We start from the raw sequence: 25,494 nt of genomic DNA, 5'->3' as shown, positions 1-25,494 counted from the left end.
CTAAGCTGTGTTTGACCTGTTACTGTGCTCAGTGTGCCAGAAAATGAAATCGCCAACAAAAATGCCAGTAAACATATTAAAATATATTACCTAATCATACTATTCACATAATGTACACACTGTAACACATTTATACTTCCACACAGGTTTATTTTTCAATTTTTAACCCCACTGCCACACACAGCTAACGTACATAACCTACCAACTGATGTGTAAGTAACTGCATAATGCACCTGATGATGGCAGCATGCTGCTGAAATGCATTGTGCTAATAAAATATTAGCAAAAAGTGACGGCAGCAGTATAAAATTATTCCACGTAATCTTATAATACAGTCACAGACCTCAAACAACACCCTATAACATGGATAATTTTTTAAAAAAAGGATAATGTACCTTCCACTGATCCCAAGTGAAATAATAATCATGGATGTGGAATAAATCATGAAACAAAAAACTCATTTTAAAATACTTACTTACAATGGTCGCATTGCTTAACTTAATTTGTACAGAGGCCAGACTGTACTAATACTCACATCGTTTGATATTATTGGTAACCTTTACGAATCAGTTGGTTCTACTAAGAAATTTATCAGTAGTGGACACATTTTTTGGACTAAAGTAAGTATCTTTAAAGCTTCGTAAAGATTATTCTTATTTCTAGTATTGATTCCACAAGCTGAGCTGTTGGTTTGAAAAATAGAAATATTTTTAATGACATATTTCATTAACCAGTAATTATGTTGGGAAGCATAGTTAATATCCGTAGTTCTCAAAACAGGCCTGTGCAGAATGTTCATGGGTTGACACCACAAATAATTCTTACTACATATTTTGATCTGGAAAACTTTAGTTTGGCTTGATGAATTACCCCAAAAAATAATTGTGTTGGACATTAGGGAATGAAAATAGCATAGGATGCCAGTTTTTTTTATTTTTATAGTGTTTATGTCTGACATTTGCATTTCAAACAGATATTTTTTAGATGCAGCTGCAGTTCTGTGGTGTGCTCCTACCAGTTGAACTTATTATCAAGTTACAGTCCCAAGAATTTAGCACTGTCACCTCCCCCCATGAACCATGGACCTTGCCGTTGGTGGGGAGGCTTGCGTGCCTCAGCGATACAGATAGCCGTACGGTAGGTGCAACCACAACAGAGGGGTATCTGTTGAGAGGCCAGACAAACGTGTGGTTCCTGAAGAGGGGCAGCAGCCTTTTCAGTAGTTGCAGGGGCTACAGTCTGGATGATTGACTGATCTGGCCTTGTAACAATAACCAAAACGGCCTTGCTGTGCTGGTACTGCGAACGGCTGAAAGCAAGGGGAAACTACTTTCCCGAGGGCATGCAGCTTTACTGTATGATTAAATGATGATGGCGTCCTCTTGGGTAAAATATTCCGGAGGTAAAATAGTCCCCCATTCGGATCTCCGGGCGGGGACTACTCAAGAGGATGTTGTTATCAGGAGAAAGAAAACTGGCATTCTACGGATTGGAGCGTGGAATGTCAGATCCCTTAATCGGGCAGGTAGGTTAGAAAATTTAAAAAGGGAAATGGATAGGTTAAAGTTAGATATAGTGGGAATTAGTGAAGTTCGGTGGCAGGAGGAACAAGAGTTCTGGTCAGGTGACTACAGGGTTATAAACACAAAATCAAATAGGGGTAATGCAGGAGTAGCTTTAATAATGAATAGGAAAATAGGAATGCGGGTAAGCTACTACAAACAGCATAGGGAACGCATTATTGTGGCCAAGATAGATACGAAGCCCACACGTACTACAGTAGTACAAGTTTATATGCTAACCAGCTCTGCAGATGATGAAGAAATTGAAGAAATGTATGATCAAATAAAAGAAATTATTCAGATAGTGAAGGGAGATGAAAATTTAATAGTCATGGGTGACTGGTATTCGGTAGTAGGGAAAGGGAGAGAAGGAAACGTAGTAGGTGAATATGAACTGGGGCAAAGAAATGAAAGAGGAAGCCACCTGGTAGAATTTTGCACAGAGCACAACTTAATCATAGGTAACACTTGGTTCAAGAATCATAAAAGAAGGCTGTATGCATGGAAGAACCCTGGAGATACTAAAAGGTATCAGATAGATTATATAATGGTAAGACAGAGATTTAGGAACCAGGTTTTAAATTGTAAGACATTTCCAGGGGCAGATGTGGACTCTGACCACAATATATTGGTTATGACCTGTAGATTAAAACTGAAGAAACTGCAAAAAGGTGGGAATTTAAGGAGATGGGTCCTGGATAAACTAAAAGAACCAGAGGTTGTGCAGAGTTTCAGGGAGAGCATAAGGGAGCAATTGACAGGAATGGGGGAAAGAAATACAGTGGAAGAAGAATGGGTATCTTTGAGGGATGAAGTAGTGAAGGCAGCAGAGGATCAGGTAGGTAAAAAGACGAGGTCTAGTAAAAATCCTTGGGTGACAGAAGTAGTATTGGATTTAATTGATGAAAGGAGAAAATATAAAAATGCAGTAAATTAAGCAGGCAAAAATGCAGTAAATTAAGCAGGCAAAAAGGAATACAGACGTCTCAAAAATGAGATCGACAGGAAGCGCAAAATGGCTAAGCAGGGATGGCTAGAGGGCAAATGTAAGGATGTAGAGGCTTATCTCACTAGGGGTAAGATAGATACTGCCTACAGGAAATTTAAAGAGACCTTTGGAGATAAAAGAACCACTTGTATGAACATCAAGATCTCAGATGGAAACCCAGTTCTAAGCAAAGAAGATAAAGCAGAAAGGTGGAAGGCGTATATAGAGGGTCTATACAAGGGCGATGTACTTGAGGACAATATTGTGGAATTGGAAGAGGATGTAGATGAAGATGAAATGGGAGATACAATACTGCGTGTAGAGTTTGACAGAGCACTGAAAGACCTGAGTCGAAACAAGGCCCCCGGAGTAGACAACATTCCATTGGAACTACTGACGGCCTCGGGAGAGACAGTCCTTACAAAACTCTACCATCTGGTGAGCAAGATGTATGAGACAGGCAAAATAACCTCAGACTTCAAGAAGAATATAATAATTCTAATCCCAAAGAAAGCAGGTGTTGACAGATGTGAAAATTACCGAACTATCAGTTTAATAAGTCACAGCTGCAAAATACTAACACGAATTCTTTACAGACGAATGGAAATACTAGTAGAAGCCGACCTTGGGAAGATCAGTTTGGCTTCCGTAGAAATGTTGGAACACGTGAGGCAATACTGACCCAACGACTTATCTTAGAAGAAAGATTAAGGAAAGGCAAACCTACGTTTATAGCTTTTATTAATGTTGACTGGAATACTCTCCTTCAAATTCTGAAGGTGGCAGGGGTAAAATACAGGGAGCGAAAGGCTATTTTCAATTTGTACAGAAACCAGATGGCAGGTATAAGAGTCGAGGGGCATGAAAGGGAAGCAGTGGTTGGGAAGGGAGTGATACAGGGTTGTAGTCTCTCCCCGATGTTATTCAATCTGTATATTGCGCAAGCAGTAAAGGAAACAAAAGAAAAATTTGGAGTAGGTATTAAAATCCATGGAGAAGAAATAAAAACTTTGAGGTTCACCGATGACATCGTAATTCAGCAAAGGACTTGGAAGAGCAGTTGAACGGAATGGACAGTGTCTTGAAAGGAGGATATAAAATGAACATCAACAAAAGCAAAACGAGGATAATGGAATGTAGTCGAATTAAGTCGGGTGATGTTGAAGGAATTAGATTAGGAAATGAGACACTTAAAGTAATAAAGGAGTTTTGCTATTTGGGGAGCAAAATAACTGATGATGGTCGAAGTAGAGAGGGTATAAAATGTAGACTGGCAATGGCAAGGAAAGCATTTCTGAAAAAGAGAAATTTGTTAACATCGAGTATAGATTTAAGTGTCAGGAAGTCATTTCTGAAAGTATTTGTATGGAGTGTAGCCATGTATGGAAGTGAAACATGGACGATAAATAGTTTGGACAAGAAGAGAATAGAAGCTTTCGAAATGTGGTGCTACAGAAGAATGCTGAAGATTAAATGGTTAGATCACATAACTAATGAGGAAGTATTAAATAGGATTGGGGAGAAGAGAAGTTTGTGGCATAACTTGACCAGAAGAAGGGATCGGTTGGTAGGACATGTTCTGAGGCATCATAGGATCACCAATTTAGTATTTGAGGGCAGCGTGGAGGGCAAAAATCGTAGAGGGAGACCAAGAGATGAATACGGTAAGCAGATTCAGAAGGACGTAGGTTGCAGTAGGTACTGGGAGATGAAGAAGCTTGCACAGGATAGAGTAGCATGGAGAGCTGCATCAAACCAGTCTCAGGACTGAAAACCACAACAACAATCTTCTTGTACCTGTTTGTCCTTATATTTTAGGCATATACTGGAGGGCACCACCTCCTATGAGTCCTGAACTGCATGTTGTAAGTTTTTTCAAAGTTTTGTAACAAAGAATATACTAGGAACTATTTATTGATGATCAGGTTACCCTCCATTCAGAGGCTGTTGCATGCAGCGTCCTTTATTTTGATTTGTAAATAATGGATGTCATCTATCAGTCGTCCTTTGGAATTTTTATTGGCAGATCTAGATTTCAGCTTGAAACTAGGCATTCTCAGTGCACTATCATTTTTGGTTATGTAATGCCTCTTGGTCTCGTTTCATTGAACTGTTCAATGAACTGTGGACAAAGTCCAACCAACAGGCATTACATGCATTGACCAAAAATGATAGTTAGTGCATTGAGAATGGCTAGTTTCTAGCAGAAATCTAGATCTGCCAATAAAAATTCCAAAGGACGACTAATAGCTGAAATTTATTGTTTACATTTATTAATGTCCATAAAAATTTCATTAATTGATCTTTCTAAGAAGAACCTTGAATTTCTATTTATTGCAGTGTTTTTATCATCTGCAATCAGAACGAACTTGGCATTTGGTAATGTTACTGATGAAAGTTGTTGATATAGACAAAAAAAAGTAAGGGCTATGAGATGGAACCTTGTAGGTACACCACATGTAATTAGTTCCTAGTTGGACAATTCCTAATAGCTTAATAAGGGTTTCTTTTCTAATGACACTCTTTGTTTCCTGTCAGAGATACAGAATTTGAACCACATTGCAGCATTTCCTCCTACGCCGTAATATTCTGATTTAGTTTAAATGATTTTGAGATTTTTCACTCATCACAAAATACAGCAGTAACCTGTAAATTATTGTCTGGTGAATTATGTACATTTTTAGTTTACATGTAGATAACCTTATCAATATGAGAACCTTTTGGAAATGTGAAGTCTGACTTTGACATTATGGTTAAGAAGATGATTGTGTATTACCTTTTTTAATATTTTGAGAATGCTGTCTAAAGTGAAATTTGATGGTATTTATCTCCTTTCGTAAATGATTTTTTTTATTTCTTCTCCCTTAACTGTAATTCCTATTACAAATTGTCTTTGGTTTCCTTTACTATTTGCTCAGTGTACAGTTGAATAACATTGGGAATAGGGCACAACCCTTCTCAACTATTGCTTCCCTTTCATGCCCCTCAACCGTTATAATTGCCATCTGGTTTCTGTATACGTTGTCTATGGCATTTTGCTCTGTATTTACTCTGCTACCTTCCAAATTTCAAAAAGAGTTTTCCAGTAGCAGGTATGACATGTTTGTTAAAAAGTTTTGTAACACTGCACACACATGTTACCATGCATAATTTACAATTAATACTAACTGGATCTCTTCATGTCTGATTCTACCAATCTCCTCCCTCACTCTATCCCATATTGTCTTTCCTTTGTTACCTGAAATCATTACTTTTTCTCGTAATGCATTGCTTCGATGTCCATATTACTACCTTTAATATTTTGCTGTATGTCTCGCAATGTGTTATAGCACCAGCATCAGAGCTGTTTCTGATTGACAGATACAGTTTCCTTTTTGTTTGTAATAATACCTATGTACTGATTTTAATTCAAATTGGATTTGCTTGTCCAGTGCAATTTTGAAAATCATATGTGATGCATAGTATTACTTCTTCGTAATCTTATCATTCATTAAACAGATATTATTATGAAAATAGTATGATTCATACCAAAACTTGTGATTTTTCATATATTTTTTTAATTAGTTAATGGCACAAATTATAATGTATAGTGTTCTACTATTATGTCCAAGCATCACACATGACACATCAAAACTAGAATTCCCTATTGCCACCAGACAAGTAACTAAGGACAGATTAATTATAACCACAGTCCATGAACATATAAGTGGGTTCATGGAGTTATAAAAGAGTGTGTGTGCTGTATGGGTAACAGCTTGGCAATGGGACATAAAATGTTATTGACACTGTCACAAGACTTCCAGAATTAAGACCTGTCAGTCTCTTACGCTTCAGAAAATCGTTAATACCAAATTCACTAAAAAAAACATGGGGGTTATGTCTCCATTCATTTCTGAAGTGAAGTGTACTATTGCAAATTAAAATAATCCTCACAAATAAACGTTACACATTTTCTTCCTGATTAAGGTAAGTAAAAAATTCCTGCATGATAGCTGTGTTAGCATGATTTGTAAGACTTTGGTAGTTGTTGCATTGTAGAATTAAACTTGTTGAAGGAAATGCTTTTGACGTATTCTCTGTACATGCAATGATTAGACACACATTAAAATTTCAGTTGTATAAACATATGCTATAAATAAAATATACAGAACAATTGTTTGGTGTTTACATTTTATTGCCCTTCAGCATCATTTATAACTTTAATAAGTTATTTGTAAAGAATTATTTGCTAGGGATATAATCATTGCATGTTCATGTTTCATTTTACTTATGTTTTTGGACACATGTGTAACTCAAGATGAATTATATTTTACATTGACTTTCTAATTTTTTTAGCTTCTGTGAATGTGTTGCTTTGTCGGAAACTACAATATAAGCAGTGGTAAAACGTTTCTCGTCATTTCTTTTTCTGATCTTGGCATTGTCTGCAAGGCATAGTCTATTTTTCCAACTAAGGAGATGCAGTAGAACAATTTCTCAATCGAAGAAGGAAAGTAAGTTATTCTTCCTCGAGTGTAACATAAATTTGACCAACGATTGCGCACAGCAGGGAGAATACACAGTGGTTTGTTCTGGGACATAAACTTCAGTGGCATTTAGTTTACAAAATCTTGTGACAGTATAATTTTTTAAAAGAATTGAAGCTTTATAAGGTCGTGCATACAAACTAGGTTGCTGGATGAATGTTGTATGCAAACCGGTATCATTCCAAATATAAGGACTTATAAAAGACACAATTTTGTTACTGTTCCTTCTGGAATATAGTTGTTCTGTAATTACATGATTGTATTTATTATGAGTAATTTCTGAATGAGGAACTGAATATTATGCAATAACATTAGTATTTACATCAATGATGATGATAATAGAATATCCAGGATGGAATGATGACAACATTATGAAAAGTATAGTTGGTACAAACAGGTCTTCATCAGAATTGTTTGGCTGAAAGTTTTGGTTGACAGTCATTTCGGGGTGCCTATCTATGACTCAGCTTCTCTGCTGTATTGTGAGTAGCAACTATCCTTTTCATAAAATTGTTGATGATTATGATCAACTATATAATGTTTTTAGCACTTAAATTGCTTGGCTGGGAGAGACTATCAAGTTTGGAAATTGATCAAAACTGTGACTTTACAGCCACTAAAGTGGTTACCGAACAAAGTTAAATTACAATAACAAAGCTTGTTTGATAACTTAAATAGTGTGAAACACTTTATTTCTGTATTGATTTTGTGTTACCGTGAAGTAATATTTTTGCATTGCGTGAAATCGGTTTCCTTTAATTGAAAATTAGTATCTTTCTGAAGCTGTATCTTAACTCCTTATAAATCCTCCAACTATTACCCTTAGAATGATTATAGCTTCATAATACAAATTATTTTCTTCATCAGAAACATATTTCCTGTGCTCTGTTTTTCTGCAATGTTAGTCCTGAACAGAAGAAGGGGAGCAGCTAATAGTATTAATGCTCTAATAAAGCAGCATTAAATACTGCTGCTGTTTGTTTTTTGTTTGCTTTTTGTTGGGAAATTAGGAATGAATGAGAGAATCTGCAAATTTTGACTGTTTTAGCTAATCATCTTAACATTTAAGAACATCAGCCTTAAATTCAGGAAAAGATTTTTGAAAGCATATGTGTGGAGTGTGGCATGCTATGGGTGTTAAACATGGACTCTCAAGACAGAGGAAGACCAGAAGCTAAATTCTTTTGAAATGTGGTGCTATAGACGCATGCTCAAAATAAAATGTATCAACAAGGTCACAAACAAAGTGGTTCTGGAAAGAGCAGGTGAGAAGAGAAGCTTCTGGAGTTTCATTGTTAAAAGAAGAGTGCAATTTACAGGCCATCTATTAAGACATAAAGGACTCCTGAACACAATCATAGAGGGATATGTCGAGGGAAAAAGACCAATAGGAAGACCACGGCTGAGGTACATGGATCAAATCGTGAAAGATGTGGGATGTAACACCTATAAAGAAATGAAGAGAAAAGCTGAAAGACGCACAGAATGGAGACAAGCTGCCATTGTAGCTGTTGCAAACCAATCCTTGGATTGACCACTACAGAAGAAGAAGAAGAAGAAGAAGAAGAAGAAGCTAATCATAGCTGAAGATGGGGAGGGAGTTGAAAGTTAGGAGATATATAAAACATAATCTATGAAGTTTTCACTAAGAAAATTGTGTCATTAATATTAGGGGTGTAGCATTTGTTCCAACATGGAAAACAACGTAGTGTTTACAGGCATGGCACCCAAAATGTTAACTTTATGCTGCACTAACATCATCATTTATTCCATTTGCACAATGATTCATTTTTTTTTTTGCTGTTGTATTTGATAATAGATATAATTATGCACTGAGTTAATCCACATCTTATACAGGTTGGACCAAAATCCGTGCACTCTGATGCCTCAGCACGATTCCTTACGTACTAACAGTACAAAAGATGTCTCTTACAAAATTTCATACTGTGCATGTTTTTGGTAGAAAATGCCTGTCAAAGTAAGGTGACTTGGCAACACTGTAATCAGCTCCGTGACATAAATCTTCATTCAAGACTGTATATATGTGCTGCCTAATTAGCGTACTGGGGGAAGATTTGCATTTGAATCCTCATGTGTTTGAGATCTACTCTGAGTGTAGGTATATTTTAGTCTTCATTTTCTAGTTTTGATGTGCTCAATAGTGCTGCAACATATGCTATTTCGAAATAATACGTATCTTACATCTACAGATTTTTAAACTTGAACATAAGTTATTGACTGAATGTTTCAGGAATATCCGTGAAGAGTTCTATGAAGGTTATCCAAAAAGTAACAGACATTTCGAAACAAAAAATTAACAATATTGAAAAATCAAATTTTATTATATACATTTTCACCAGTTATGATATGATCAAAAACTTTTTTCTCATAATCTTTGAGGAGGGTCAGTTCTGCAGCCAGTCTCTGTTTCTTGTGGTCTTCTGTTAAGATTTTGGGAACCCAACTAGCACAAAATTTGTGGTAATCAAGATTCTCCACCACAATTTCATGCACCAAACTCCATGCAATTTGGAGAAAATACTGTGAAAGTCCTGTAATCATCAAAAGATGATTTTCATTAATTTTCATCACTAGTTTATCAGTCACAAGGCTAGGGCTACCACTGTGGTCCTCAACATCAACATTGATTGGGCCATTTTTAAAATCAATGCACTGTTATGCCCCACTCGTCTTTCACTCATTGTTCCTTTTCTGTATGCATCACAAAGGTAGTGATAAATTTCAATTGATTTTTCAGTTTTTTGACAATAAAAACCTAGTCACAGAAGGACCTCACAAGTGGTGGGATTTTCTATTGCTTCCATTTGGCTGATGAAGTCATCCATTTGTAATGTATGTTACCATCCAGAATTCCATGGAATTACTACCTGCCATTATCTATTGCAGCTTATATTTTAAAATATCGTATACTACCAATGCTGGATGTCATTAATTGATATTTATAAGACTACCCTTGATTGCAGTGTTTCTATCATCTGCAAAAAACGAACTTGGCATCTGGTGATGTTACTGATGAATGGCATTGATATAGACAACAAAAAGTAAGGGCTCTGGAATGGAACCTTGTGGGTACACCACATGTAATTAGTTCCTAGTTAGATGATTCCTGATAGCTTAATAAAGGTCTCTTTCCTAATGAAACTCTTTGTTTCCTGTGAGAGAAAGGGATTTGAATCATGTTGCAATACACTGTAATACTCTGATTTCTTAAAAGGATTATGTGATTTACACAGTCAAATGCCTTTGACACATCACAAAATACACCAGTAACTTGTAAATTATTGTCTTATGAATTAAGTACATTTTCTCATATGTGCAGATGACCTTAACTTTACTGTAGCATGATAATTGGTGTTGCACCAGGGTCGAATGTTGTTGTTGTGGGAGGGGGGGGGGGGGGGTATACTTACAAGAAGTGGTTATGTGATTTCCATGGTTGCAGATGAACTGTGTAGCATTAAAGACCAAGGAGAAGAGAGGGGGGGGGGGGGGGAGAGCGGTTATCTTTCTTTCATTTTTTTTTTTTTAATTTTCAGGGAAGAATATAACTGAAGAAAAGGGAAGCAATGCTCCTAATGGACCATAATGCGTGGAGGGGTATAATGTATATGGAAAACAGAGGAGATGTTTAAACCAAAATATATCTTTAAAAATGGAACAGTGCAAGCAGTTGTATTCTCATTTCTGTGTCAGTACTGAATAATTGCATATATTTTGTATAAGATCTGCTGTAATTTATGTGTAATGATTAAGAAGCCAGACACAGTGTAAAATAAGAAATTTATACCTAGACCTGTAACCAAACTTGCAAACTTAAGTATTCTAACAGAAAACTCTACCCATTGCACCAACTGGGCAACATATTAACACACAGTTGAATGAAGATACTTATCATACATATGATTATGGTGTTGCCAAATTGTCTTCCTTTGGCGTCCATTTTCTACTGAAAATATGCATGTGACTAAATTTTGTAAGAAATGTTTTTGTACTGTTACTATTATGTGTAGAATCACACTGTAGCACCAGAGTGCACAAATTTTGGTTCATCCTGTGTATGATTACACAAAGGAAGCAGAAGCAGGTGTTGAACACTGGTGTGCTGACTTAATGTATCTGTACCCTGTAATTTTTGCATAGTTTGTCAAGCACTGTGTGTGTGTGTGTGTGTGTGTGTGTGTGTGTGTGTGTGTGTGTGTGTGTGTGTGTGGCGGAGGGTCAAGGGAAGGAAGAGGTGCACATGACTGTGTGCTTGTGTATCTACATTTACATATATACTCCGCTAACCACCAGTTGGTGTGTGGCGGAGAGCACAATTTGCTCCAAAGTCATATCCCCCCCCCCCTCTGTTCCACACGCGGATCACGCGAGGGAAAAGCGATTGTCTGAACGCCTCAGTATGAGCTCTAATTTCCCTTATCTTTGAACGGTGAACATTGCCTGATTTGAAAGTTGGTGGTAATAATATATGCTCTACATCCTCGGCAAAGATCGGATTTCAGAATTTAGTGAGCAGCCCCTTCCGGGTAGCGCGTCGTCTATCTGCAAGTGTGTCCCAATTCAAACTTTCTATGAGATTTGTAATGCTCTCGCGATGGCTAAGTGAACCAGTTATGAATCTTGCCACTCTTCTTTGGACCTTCTCAATCTTGTGAATCAGACCCAACTGGTAAGGGTCCCATACAGATGAACAATACTCTAATACTGGACGAACTAACATATTGTAAGGAATTTCCTTTGTTGAAGGACTGCATCACTTCAGGATTTTACCAATAAACCGCAATCTATAGTTCGCCTTCCCCATTACTTGTGTAATCTGACATTTTAAATCATTTCGAATAGTCACAGCCAGATACTTGACGGATGTTACCACTTCCAAAGACTGGGCATTTATTTTGTACTCATACATTAATGGGGATTTTTGTCTTGTTATTCGCAGTAGGTTACACTTACTAATATTGAAAGATAATTGTCAGTCATTACAAAACACATTTGTTTCGTGCAAATCCTCATTGATTGTGCATTGGTTCGTTCACAACTTTCTTGTGATACTACTTTCCTGTAGACTACAGTATCATCGGCAAACAGTCTAATTCCGCTGTCAATACTATCAACCAGATGGTTTATGTAAATCGTAAAAAGTTGTGGATCTATTACGCTGCCCTGAGGCACACCTGTTTCTGTTGAAGTCACCCCATTCAGGACGACATACTGCTCTCTGTCTGTTAGGAAACTTTCTATCCAACTGCATAAGTCATCGGATAGACCGTAAGCGCACGCTTTTTGGAGCAAGCGACAGTGTGGAACTGAGTCGAACTCCTTTCAAAAAGTCGAGAAATATGGAATCAACCTGGGAGCCAGTATCTAGAGCCTGTTGTATGTCATGCACAAAGAGGGCCAGCTGTGTCTCGCATGACCGCTGTTTCCTAAAACCATGCTGGTTTCTGCAGGTGAGCTTCTTAGAGTCTAGAAAGGCCATTATGTCTGAACACAAAATATGTTCCATGATTCTACAACAAATCGGTGTCAGCGAAATTGGCCGGTAATTATGTGCATCTGATTTTCTACCTTTTTTATACATTGCTATGACCTGGGCCTTTCTCCAGTCCCGTGGAACTTTCCACTGTTCCAATGATCTCTTATAGATGATGGATAAGAATGGTGCTATATTTGTAGCATAGCCAACATATAATCTTATGGGGATATTGTCTGGGCTAGATGCCTTCCTGGCATCTAAGGATCTTAACTGTTTTACAATTGCTGATACATTAAACACTATGTCAGCCATCTTTACGTTTGTTCGATAATTGAAAGGGGGAGTGGTACTGCAGTCTTCTACCTTAAATAAGTTTTTGAAAGCTAGGTTTAGAATTTTGGCCCTCTGTATCATATTCTTGTTAAATCTGTTGTACTATAACTGCTTTTTATATACTACACAGATATATAGAGATGGGTAATATTTAATAAACTTTGAAAATAATGCTGATACTGAGTTGTGTCTAATCAAGCAAATAATACAGCCACGCTGGAGCATATGATTTATTTTTGGATAGAATTGAATACATTATTCAATTTTTATCACAGTGATTTCCATCTTGCTGTTAAAAATATCATTAATTTTAAATAAATAAATGGTATTCACTTCTTATCTGTAATAGGTGGCCTCAGAGTTCCAACTTGTATTCTTTTACTCACAGATAGCTCATCGTGATCAGAGTGTTACTGGCATGCCTGCATTGTATGTGTTCCTTCAGAATGTTTCATGACAGCTGTTTTCTGCTGCTTTAGTAGATCCACAAAAATAGTGTGAAACTAACTCAAAAATTTAAATCTCAGTATGGAGTAGTAAACAGATATTGAAGAATGCAGGTTTAGTAGTTATTTGGAGATGAAGAGGCTTGCACAGGTTAGGGTAGCATGGAGCACTGCATCAAACCAATCTTCAGAGTGAAGAATACAACAACACCTTTACTTCTACTATTATTTTTGGCTATAGATTGCAGGAATTGCCAGTAGTTCCGACTTGCTTATGATTATTTTTTGTGTGGTTACAACAGTGTTTTGTCACATACGCTGTCAGTTTTGTGATAATCAGATGTTTGCTTTGATTAAAAATATATAATACATAAAACATGTTATTTCTAATGGTGTTTCCCAAGAGACATAGTATGCTGACCTCGAAGTAATTGATTTAATTCCCACCTTTGTGGCCATATTAAGGTCAGCCATAAATAATCCATCACATATTTTATCTCCCATACTCGCCTGAAAACTAGGAAAAGTTTACAAACAATATTGTTAAACCTTATTTTCACTGCATTATACATCAATCATTTACAATGTTACCACTGAGCTGAAACATGTATCCTTGCAGTCAAAAAAGTCTTATTGTGCTTCGCGTGTTTCAATTGATTGTCATTCTACAGTTTCAATCCCTTAAGTCTTACTTTTATATGATTCAGAGAGAGACAATCAACAGACGTTTTACATCTGGGCATGTTACGTAAGTGGCAAAAATCTGCCACTGAAATTTTCAGTTCTGCTTTGTGTTTAGATGCATAAAAGATCTTGTGCACCTGTACAAAAGGGTCAGTTGTCCCAATTGACAAATGTGTTGCGGGTAATATTGAATCTTCTTTGAAATGTTAAAATACCATTCTTGATTTAATGTGGTGCCATGGCCCAATAAAACCGCAATTCTTTGCATCCCGAAAGACAGAACATTTCTCTGAGATTGTTACAGTTACATATTTTGTAAGTGTCAATAGACTTTCCATTATTGTTGTACTTTCTGAGTCTCTTAGTCTTGCTACAGACTGAGAGTAAACAATTTTCTCTAACGTTAGGATAGAACAATCTTGAGATAATTCACCTTACACCTCATTTAAATGTGATAAACATTGAACTCAATATATCAGTTGTTATCCAATAATTGTTACAAGAATGAAAATAATCAATTATTGATAATATAATACCAATGGATAGATAAAAAAAAATCTACTCACCAGGCAGTGACAGGGGAACACACACACACACACACACACACACACACAAGGATTTGACTTTTACAAGCATTAGGAGCCAGTGGCTCCTTCTTCTGGCAGAAGAGTTGAAGGGAAAGGAAGTGGGGTGAAGGGAGAGGACTGGAGAGGTTTATGGAGAGGGGGACAGTTAAGAAAAGTCACAGTTCAGAAGAATCCAAATGGCGCGTGTGGTAAAACAGGCACCGAGGTCACAGCTGTCATGTTACGCTCTGCAACAGGATATTGTGTGTTGCCTGTATATACCCTCTCTCTATGCCCATTCATCCTGACTGATAAATGGGTGGTAGTCACACCAATGTCAATGTAAAAGGCCAAACAGTGTTTATATAACAGCTGGTATATGGTATGTCATTTCACAGGTGGCTTTCCTTTTGATAGCATTTGTATTGCCAGTTAAAGGCCGCTGCATGACTTGCCCTATGCACCCTCCTACCATCACCTATTCCCAGCTCTGTAACTAGCAAAACTTAAACTATCAAAGGAAGAGCTTACATCGGCGTGACTACCATCCAATTATCAGTCAGGATGAACAGGCGTAGACAGAAGGTGTATACAGGTGATCACACAATATCCCGTTACAGAGCATGCTGTACAACATGACAGTCACTACCTAACTGCTCGTTTTCACTACATGTTCCATCTGGGTTCTTGCCCAAGACACCTGTTTCTCAGAACTCCACAGGTGAAAAATAGCACAACAACATGTCCTTAGTACTTTCCACCCACCTGGCCTTAATTTATGTCAATTCCTTCTGTCTCAGCATTTCTTCACAGTAACTACTTCTTTCGTTACTCGATTTTAGTTGTTTACATCTTCCATTTTCTGACGTCTATTTTTTGCCGTCCCTCCTCCCACCTCAGTTACATACACTGCACTTAGCTTTTCACTCTTTCACTCTTATTAACTCATTCAAGGGACATGAAAGGGAAGCAATGGTTGGGAAGGGAGTGAGACAGGGTTGTGGCCTCTCCCCGATGTTATTCAATCTGTATAATGAGCAGGCAGTAAAGGAAACAAAAGAAAAATTTGGAGTAGGTATTAAAATCCACAGAGAAGAAATTAAAAACTTTAAGGTTCGCCGATGACATTGTAATTCTGTCAGAGACAGCAAAGGACTCTGAAGAGCAGTTGAACGAAATGGACAGTGTCTTGAAGGGAGGATACAAGATGAACATCAATAAAAGCAGAACGAGAATAATGGAATCTAGTCGAATTAAGTCGGGCGATGCTGAGGGAATTAGAATAGGAAATGAGACACTTAAAGTGATAAATGAGTTTTGCTATTTAGGGAGCAAAGTAACTGATGATGGTCGAAGTAGAGAGGATATAAAATGTAGACTGGCAATGGCAAGGGAAGCATTTCTGAAGAAGAGAAATTTGTTAACATCGAGTATAGATTTAAATGTCAGGAAGTCGTTTCTGAAAGTATTTTTATGGAGTGTAGCCATGTATGGAAATGAAACATGGACGATAAATAGTTTGCACAAGAAAAGAATAGAAGCCTTTGAAATGTGGTGCTACAGAAGAATGCTGAAGATTAGAGGGGTAGATCGCGTAACTAATGAGGAAGTATTGAACAGGATTGGGGAGAAGAGGAGTTTGTGGCACAATTTGACAAGAAGATGGGATCGGTTGGTAGGACATGTTCTGAGGCATCAAGGGATCACCAATTTAGTATTGGAGGGCAGCGTGGAGGGTAAAAATCGTAGAGGGAGACCAAGAGATGAATACACTAAACAGATTCAGAAGGATGTAGGTTGCAGTAGGCACTGGGAGATGAAGAAGCTTGCACAGGATAGAGTAGAATGGGGAGCTGCATCAAACCAGTCTCAGGACTGAAGAAGACAACAACAACAACAACAACAACTCATTCACAATGTTTTAGTACTAATCTCTGTCTTGCATATTACCATGTCTTCCACCTTTAAGTTCTCAGGTTTTCAAATCTCGTCTGTTGCAGTCCCCAACAGTCAGTCTTTCCTTCTTATCCTCTCCATTAAGTCTCCCCTGACCAGGAGTTCTGGGTGACATTTCTGAACTCTATGTCTTTCCCTAAACATCTGCAGTTCTTTTCCTTCAGCCCTCTTCCTTCCTCTTCAACTCTTCTGCCAGAAGAAGGAACCACTGGCTCTGAAAGCTTGTAAAAATTAAGTCCATTTGTATGTGTGTTCCCCTGTCACCACTTGGTGAGTAGATTTTTTTATGTAATTGTTACAAGAAGTATCATAAACACACTTGATCTTATGAGTAGTCACTGCTTCTCTTAACATGCACTATGACATTGTCAAGTAAAATGGACACAGCAACATCTTATCACTAGTATCATTATGTGACTTGATGATAGTTGAAATGGTGTTAAAATTTTTCTTTTCACAGTGTTACATTTGTTCCATGTCCTGTCAGTGGAGTTTCTAGCATTGTTATAGATTAAATGTCAGATTTGCAATTGCCGTCACAGAATATATCTCTCTACGTTTCATCAATAGAGTTCTGTGTCCATTACTTTTAAAACCAGTTTAGAGTTGAAGCATCCCTTGAGTACAGAATCACAATCAATGACAGAACTATTATAAAGAGGCGATGTAGATAATTGCTACTTCACTGAAAAAAAAAGTTACTAGAACTTTTGGGATGGATGGTGAGTTCTGTATATTCATGTAAATGAAGTTGGAATGATACAGCTGTAATCATTGAAGGTTAAGTGAATAGTGTGTTTATTTAGAGTAATTAAATCTGTCGCCTTTAGTGCATAGCTGATTGCAGAAGACAGCTAACTAATTGTGGAATCATCTTGTATCTAATAATCTTGAGGGCCCTGAAAATACAAATTTTCTTTTTTTGTGCACTAAGCTTTTGATCTTTGTGTGTTCTCTCATCTTACTTTTCAGGAGAAGGTCTTTTTTTTTTAATGTGTCATTCAAGTCTTAACACAGTCTCTGAATTTTCCCGCTAAAGCCATATTGCATTCAGTTGGAGATGTCATGAAGAGTTACCTTTACATGGAGTTTTGCTCATGGCCCTTAATGTATATAATGGAAACCAATCCTCACATTAGAATAAATTTGATTTTATATATACATATAATTGATTTTGCCACCCATTCCATCAGCAGATAGAGTGTACTCCTGATTATTCATGTGTGAATTGTCCAGTTTGTAGATTATTTGTGCATCTGAAAAAAAGAAAAAAAGTGCAGTAATTTTCCCTGTTGATCAGCTATGAGCAACCCACGTGCGTCAAAAAGTTCTATTTCCATTGTTTAAATTACTGCCGGGTGACAACAGAGTACCATTTCCATTGTTATCAGGCAGCCTGTTCCATGTAAATCCAATCTTAGTTTTCTAATGTTAATCAGCATCTAAGTGCCAATGAAACAAGTTAAAAGAGATTTGTAAAAAAGATGGAGGAGAAACGACACACACATGTATTGACGCTAAAATAAAAATTCGAATTAATTGAAAGGTTTGTGACTAAACTACACTGGAGAGCCAAAGAAACTGGTATGGGCATGCGTATTCAAATATAGAGATATGCTAAACAGGCAGAATCCAGCACTGCGGTCGGCAATGCCTATATAAGATGACAAGTGCAGGTGCAGTTGTTAGATCATTTACTGCTGCTACAATGGCAGGTTATCAAGATTTAAGTGCGTTTGAATATGGTGTTATAGCCAGTGCACGAGAATTGGGACACAGCATCTCCAAGGTAGCAGTAAAGTGGGGATTTTCCTGTATGAACATTTCTGGAATGTACTGTGAATATTAGGAATCTGGTAAAACATCAAATCTCCGACATCATGGTGGCAGAAAAAGATCGTGCAAGAACAGGACCAATGACGACTGGAGAAAGTGGTTCAACATGACAGAAATGTAACCCTACCGTAAATTGCTGCAGATTTCAATGCTGGGCCTTCAGTGTCAGCATGCAAACCATTCAGTGAAACATCATCAGTATGGGCTTTTGGATCCATAGGTCCACTCATTTACCCTTGATGACTACATGACCCAAAGCTTTACATCTCGCCTGGGCCCATGAACACCGTCATTGGACTGTTGATGACTGGAGACATACCTGGTTGGACAAGTCTCGTTTCAAATTGTATCAAGTGGATGGACGTGTAGGGTATGGAGACAACCTCAAGAATCCATGGACCCTGAATGTCAGCAGGGGACTGTTCAAGCTTTGTGCATTCCAACGGACATGGGCAATTCCAGTTGGACAATGCGATACTCCATGTGTCCAGAATTGCTACGGAGTGGTTCCAGGAACACTCTTCTGTGTTTAAACACTTCCGCTGGCCACCAAACTCCTCAGACAAAATTATTGACCATATCTGGGATGCCTTGCAATGTGCTGTTCTGAACAGAGCTTCATGCCCTTGTACTCTTATGGATTTATGGATAGCCATGCAGGATTCATGGTGTCAGTTCCCTCCAGCACTACTTCAGACATTAGTCGAGTCCATGCCCTGTCGTGTTGCGGGATTTCTGCGTGCTCGTGGGGGCCCTACATAATATTTGGCAGGTGTACTAGTTTCTTTGGCTCTTCAGTGTAAGTATTGCTTATAATATTGGAATGTAGACTGTGCAGGACGTTATAAGGAATAAGTAGAAAACAGGATTTTGTCAGGAAATGGGATTCTAGTTCTGGACCATCTGCATCAAAATGCATCAAAATGCGTGCTTCTGATTCACAGTGGTTTAGCCAAAAATGAGCAGAAGATGACATTGTTTCAGGCATGATATGTGCCAATAAAGCATTTTTTTTTTTTTTTTTTTCGTTAAGCTGTAGGATTAGAGGGAGAATATAATACTTTATTGCGATGGCTAACCAGATTCAAACAATGTCACAGGATTTGCGAAATTACTGTGCAAGGAGAACAGCTTATCTCAGATGTTGTGGCAGCCGATTCCTTTTGGGAAGAGTTCCAGAAATTTCTGTAAGAAGAGTGTTTCACACCAGACCAAATTAGTTTATATTGCAGATGAAAGATATCTATTGGAAATGTCTGCCAACCAAAACCCTTGCTTTTAAGAATTAAGTTCATTCTTCTGAATATAAGTCATCTAAAGGATGCATTACAGTTATGTGCACAGCTAATGCTTCTGGGAACCACAGAGTGAAACAACTAGTGACTCTCTCTTTTTTTTGGGGGGGGGGGGGGGGGGGGGATTGCACAAAGCATTCAAGGATGTCACAGCTAGGGATCTTCCTCCACTTTTTACAACCAAAAAGGAGAATAGATGGATGTTGAAATTTTCAAAAATTGTTTCCACACACATTTTGTACCACAAATTTGATGATTTCTAGAAGAGAGAGGATTCTCACAAAAGGATGTTCTATTACTTGATAATGCCCTTTCACATCTCGAGAGAGGATTCTTGTATGATAGTCTCATTTTGACTAATTTTTTACCTCGTAACAAAACTTCCATTATACGGTCAATGGACCAAGGCATAATTGCATTGGTAAAAAGGTGCTATCGGGCTGGTCTACTGACAATGGTAGTTGATAAGGATGATTTTGTAGCATTCTGGAAGAAGTTGACAGTTCTAGGTGCCATACATAAAAGGTCCTGTCAGGAAGTTAAGCCACATACACTAGTTCGATCATGGAGGGAAATTCCTCCAGATATAGGAGAAAATGATTTTCGAGTTTTCACTGATTAAGAAATAATAACTGCACAAATAATGAACTAGATTTCGATGAAGAAAACTTTAATGAGTGGCTAAAGATCAACACATGTGAACCTGGCTTCCTGTATGCTGAAATTGTGACTGCTGTTTCATGACAAAACCAAGTAGAGGACAGTGACCTCATCAGTCATTGTACTGCATTTCAATGTGTTGATACTCTTCTAGATTATAAGGACCAGAGGGGATTCCAACAGTGACGTTACTGCTGCAAGAAAAATTTGTAATTCTGTGTGAAAACTGTCAACTCATCTTAGAAGCAGAGCAATATACAGACTATTTTGTGAAATAAATAGGCCTACAGTACCTATGCACAGAACTTGTATAAACTTATGGAGAAAGAATACATGTTTGGAAATATTGTGCCTCTTCTCCTCTAGATTACCCCCAATAATCAGGAGTATACTGTTGTAGAATATTCCATTGCCTTTTTACTAGTAGTTTAATTCTTAAGCTAAAATGTCTTCCTAGTTAAGGAGATTTTGCTCTCCAGGTTAACTTTTCATAATTTGTCAGTTTTAGTTTTTTTTGCCCCAAAAGTCGTGTTCAACAATATTATGGAAAAGATAAATTGCTGCTCACCGTAAAGATGAGCTGTTGAGTCGCAGATGGACACAACAAAAGGGCTGCTATACATTTGAGCTTTTGGCCAAAAGGCCTTCTTCCAATGTAGAAAACGTGCACACTTTCGCACAAGTACAACTCGCGCACACAAGTACTGCCCCTGGCTGCCCCCCCCCCCCCCCCCCCCCTCCACACACACACCCATATGACTACTGTCTCAGGTTAATGATGCCATACTCAGCATCAGTGGCCAAAGACAGTGGTCATGTGTGTGTGTGAGTTTTCTTTTTCTGCTTTAGAAGAAAACTTTGGCTGAAAGTCCAAATGCGTAGCAGTCTTTTTGTTGCACCTATGTGCAACTCAACATATTCCCTATGTGATGAGTAGCAGTATATCCTTTTTATGATATTGTCATCATTCCCTCCTGGAAATCCATGTGTTCATGATTTTGTGGAGTGATTATGCACATATGATACTTTAACAAACAATGAAAAATCCAGGATGGATTGTAACAATACCAAAGAAGGAAAGTTGCTACTCACCATATAGCGGAGATATTGAGTCGCGATAGGCACAATAAACAGATTCACACAATCATAGCTTTCGGCCATTAAGGCATTTGTCAGCAGTAGACACTCATACCAGGTGTGCCGGTATGAAATGAGTGTTTTATTGTGAAAATGAAACTCTAATTTTGAATTGAAAAGTACAAACGTTTTATTCAAAGTTCTGACCATTGCTTTCTATACATTTTGACCACCTTTCTGGCAATTTGTGGACACCCCGCCAATAAAGGTTCGTCTTTTGAAGCAGACCAATCAGACACCCAATTTTCGACTTCTTCGTAGAATCAAAGTGTTCCCCAGCCAATGCGTGTCCCAATGATGAAAACAAATGATAGTCAGAAGGGGCCAAGTCTGGTGAAGCAAAATGGTTTTTTGGTTTTCCATCTGTCTTTCATTCAATTCATGTGGCACCCATTTTCCACACTTTTGGATCTTTCCCATAGCTTTCAAATGGTCAGAAATTGTTTGTTGTGCAACATTTAGCACTGCTGCCATTTGCTTCTGATGCAAAGTATCATCTTCATCCAGTATTGCTTGGAACTCGGCGTCATCATTTCTGAACCATTGAAGCCATCTTTTGCATGTTGTTTCCGATGGAGCACGATCACCATATGCCTTGACAAGCATTTGATGTGACTCTGCAGCACTTTATTTCAAAGGAAAACAAAAAATTAATGCTTTCCGCAAATCATCACTTTCTGGTACAAAATTTGACCTTGTTAACTCAATGAAAACATATGATGTTGTTTGTTCCATGACTTGATGTATACTAAATATCTTTGACAGATGTCATACCAACCAAACAAAAAAAATTAAGGCTCGTTCACAACAAATGTTTCCTATTGACACATTTGTATCTTAATGCTCATTTCATACCGGTACACCTGGTACACATACGCACACACATGTCTGCAGCTCTCTGAGACAGCAGACATGTGTGCAAGTTGTGTGTGTGTGTGTGTGTGTGTGTGTGTGTGTGTGTGTGTGTGTGTGTGTGTGTGTATTGCTGACAAATGCCTTAATGGCCGAAAGCTATGATTGTGTGAATCTTTTTATTGTGCCTATCGCGACTCAGCATCTCCGCCATATGGTGAGTAGCAACTTTCCTTCTCCGGTATTGTATGATACTTTAACATTATACTTCGCGACTTTTTCTCATGGAGTTTCATCTCTTTATTTCCTTTCTTTCAGTTCTCTTTTTGCCCACATTAATGCAGGTAGAACACTGTACTTTGCAACCATTTTACATAAAATCAGAATAGGGAGACAGTGACAGTCACACTTCTCTCTTACCATTGAATCTGAGCGTGTTTGTATTTTTAGATGTATTCTGTGTCAAGCAATTGAAAGCATGACTATTTTTACAATAAAAATCAGCCTAGACATCAGACACTTTGCTCTCCGTCTTTCTGTGTAGAGAGCCTCTTTTTCCGGATTGTATTTTTCCAACGTCAGCTTGTGCTTGACAAATTTGTTTTTGAAGCTCATTTTTGTGCTTCTCAGTGTTTTCATCTCTTTAATGACAGACAAATTAGCAATGAAGATTGTATTATAGAAATGTTATTTACTTTTTATTTATACCTATTGTTCAAGTATGATTAAATGATGATGGCGTCATCTTGGGTAAAATATTCCGGAGGTAAAATAGTCCCCCATTCGGATCTCCGGGTGGGGACTACTCAAGAGGATGTCGTTATCAAGAGAAAGAAAACTGGCGTTCTACAAATCGGAGCGTGGAATGTCAGCTCCCTTAATCGGGCATGTAGGTTAGAAAATTTAAAAAGGGAAATGGATAGGTTAAAGTTAGATATAGTGGGAATTAGTGAAGTTCGGTGGCAGGAGGAACAAGACTTTTGGTCAGGTGACTACAGGGTTATAAACACAAAATCAAATGGGGGTAATGCAGGAGTAGCTTTAATAATGAATAGGAAAATAGGAATGCGGGTAAGCTACTACAAACAGCATAGGGAACGCATTATTGTGGCCAAGATAGATACGAAGCCCATGCATACTACAGTAGTACAAGTTTATATGCGAACTAGCTCTGCAGATGATGAAGAAATTGGAGAAATGTATGATCAAATAAAAGAAATTATTCAGATAGTGAAGGGAGATGAAAATTTAATAGTCATGGGAGACTGGAATTCGGTAGTAGGAAAAGGGAGAGAAGGAAACGTAGTAGGTGAATATGAACTGGGGCAAAGAAATGAAAGAGGAAGCCGCTTGGTAGAATTTTGCACAGAGCACAACTTAATCATAAGTAACACTTGGTTCAAGAATCATAAAAGAAGGCTGTATACATGGAAGAAGCCTTGAGATACTGACAGGTTTCAGATAGATTAGATAATGGTAAGACAGAGATTTAGGAACCAGGATTTAAATTGTAAGACATTTCTAGGGGCAGAGATGGACTCTGACCACAATCTATTGGTTATGACCTTTAGATTAAAACTAAAGAAACTACAAAAAGGTGGGAATTTAAGGAGATGGGTCCTGGATAAACTAAAAGAACCAGAGGTTGTGCAGAGTTTCAGGGAGAGCATAAGGGAGCAATTGACAGGAATGGGGGAAAGAAATACAGTGGAAGAAGAATGGGTAGCTTTGAGGGATGAAGTAGTGAAGGCAGCAGAGGATCAAGTAGGTAAAAAGACTAGGGCTAGTAGAAATCCTTGGGTAACAGAAGAAACATTGAATTTAATTGATGAAAGGAGAAAATATAAAAATGCAGTAATTTAAGCAGGCAAAAAGGAATACAGACGTCTCAAAAATGAAATCGACAGGAAGTGCAAAATGGCTCAGCAGGGATGGCTAGAGGACAAATGTAAGGATGTAGAGGCTTATCTCACTAGGGGTAAGGTAGATACTGCCTACGGGAAAATTAAAGAGACCTTTGGAGATAAGAGAACCACTTGTATGAACATCAAGGGCTCAGATGGAAACCCAGTTCTAAGCAATGAAGGGAAAGCAGAAAGGTGGAAGGAGTATATAGAGGGTCTATATGTACTTGAGGACAATATTATGGAAATGGAAGAGGGTGTAGATGAAGATGAAATGGGAGATACGATATTGCGTGTAGAGTTTGACAGAGCACTGAAAGATCTGAGTGAAACAAGGCGCCCGGAGCAGACAACATTCCATTGGAACTACTGACGGCCTTGGGAGAGCCAGTCCTGACAAAACTCTACCATCTAGTGAGCAAGATGTATGAGACAGGCGAAATACCCTCAGACTTCAAGAAGAATATAATAATTCCAATCCCAAAGAAAGCAGGTGTTGACAGGTGTGAAAATTACCGAACTATCAGTTTAATAAGTCGCAGCTGCAAAATACTAACACGAATTCTTTACAGACGAATGGAAAAACTAGTAGAAGCTGACCTCAGTGATCAGTTTGGATTCCGTAGAAATGCTGGAACACGTGAGGCAATACTGACCCTACGACTTATCTTAGAAGCTAGATTAAGGAAGGGAAAACCTACGTTTCTACCATTTGTAGACTTGGAGAAAGCTTTTGTCAATGTAGATTGGAATACTCTCTTTCAAATTCTGAAGGTAGCAGGGGTAAAATACAGGGAGCGAAAGTCTATTTACAATTTTTACAGAAACCAGATGGCAGTTATAAGAGTCAAGGGACATGAAAGGGAAGCAGTGATTGGGAAGGGAGTGAGACAGGGTTGTAGTCTCTCCCCAATGTTGTTCAATCTGTATATTGAGCAAGCAGTGAAGGAAACAAAAGAAAAATTTGGAGTAGGTATTAAAATCCATGGAGAAGAAATCAAAATGTTGAGGTTCGCCGATGACATCGTAATTCTGTCAGAGACAGCAAAGGAATTGGAAGAGCAGTTGAATGGAATGGATACTGTCTTGAAAGGAGGATATAAGATGAACATCAACAAAAGGAAAACGAGGATAATGGAATGTAGTCGAAATTAAGTTGGATGATGCTGAGGCGAATTAGATTAGGAAATGAGACACTTAAAGTAGTAAAGGAGTTTTGCTATTTGGGGAGCAAAATAACTGATGATGGTCG

General features: G+C 37.9%; 2 protein-coding genes across 7 annotated transcripts in view; both read left to right on the top strand.

Moving 5' to 3' along the window:
- The window catches only part of LOC126364371 (protein tramtrack, beta isoform-like), a 434,570-nt gene that overhangs the window by 113,746 nt on the left and 295,330 nt on the right, over window positions 1–25,494 (top strand). The window lies entirely within an intron of this gene.
- LOC126364447 (craniofacial development protein 2-like) lies at window positions 1,314–24,206 on the top strand. Its single transcript, XM_050008056.1, has 2 exons — window positions 1,314–2,417; window positions 24,120–24,206. Exons 1-2 carry the CDS (start codon window positions 1,366–1,368, stop codon window positions 24,199–24,201), a joined length of 1,134 nt encoding a protein of 377 aa, XP_049864013.1. The 5' UTR covers window positions 1,314–1,365; the 3' UTR covers window positions 24,202–24,206.

The sequence above is a fragment of the Schistocerca gregaria genome, chromosome 1 (assembly GCF_023897955.1).
Source record: "Schistocerca gregaria isolate iqSchGreg1 chromosome 1, iqSchGreg1.2, whole genome shotgun sequence".
NCBI classification, from domain to species: Eukaryota; Metazoa; Arthropoda; class Insecta; order Orthoptera; family Acrididae; genus Schistocerca; species Schistocerca gregaria.
This window is presented reverse-complemented; position numbering and strand designations above follow the sequence as displayed.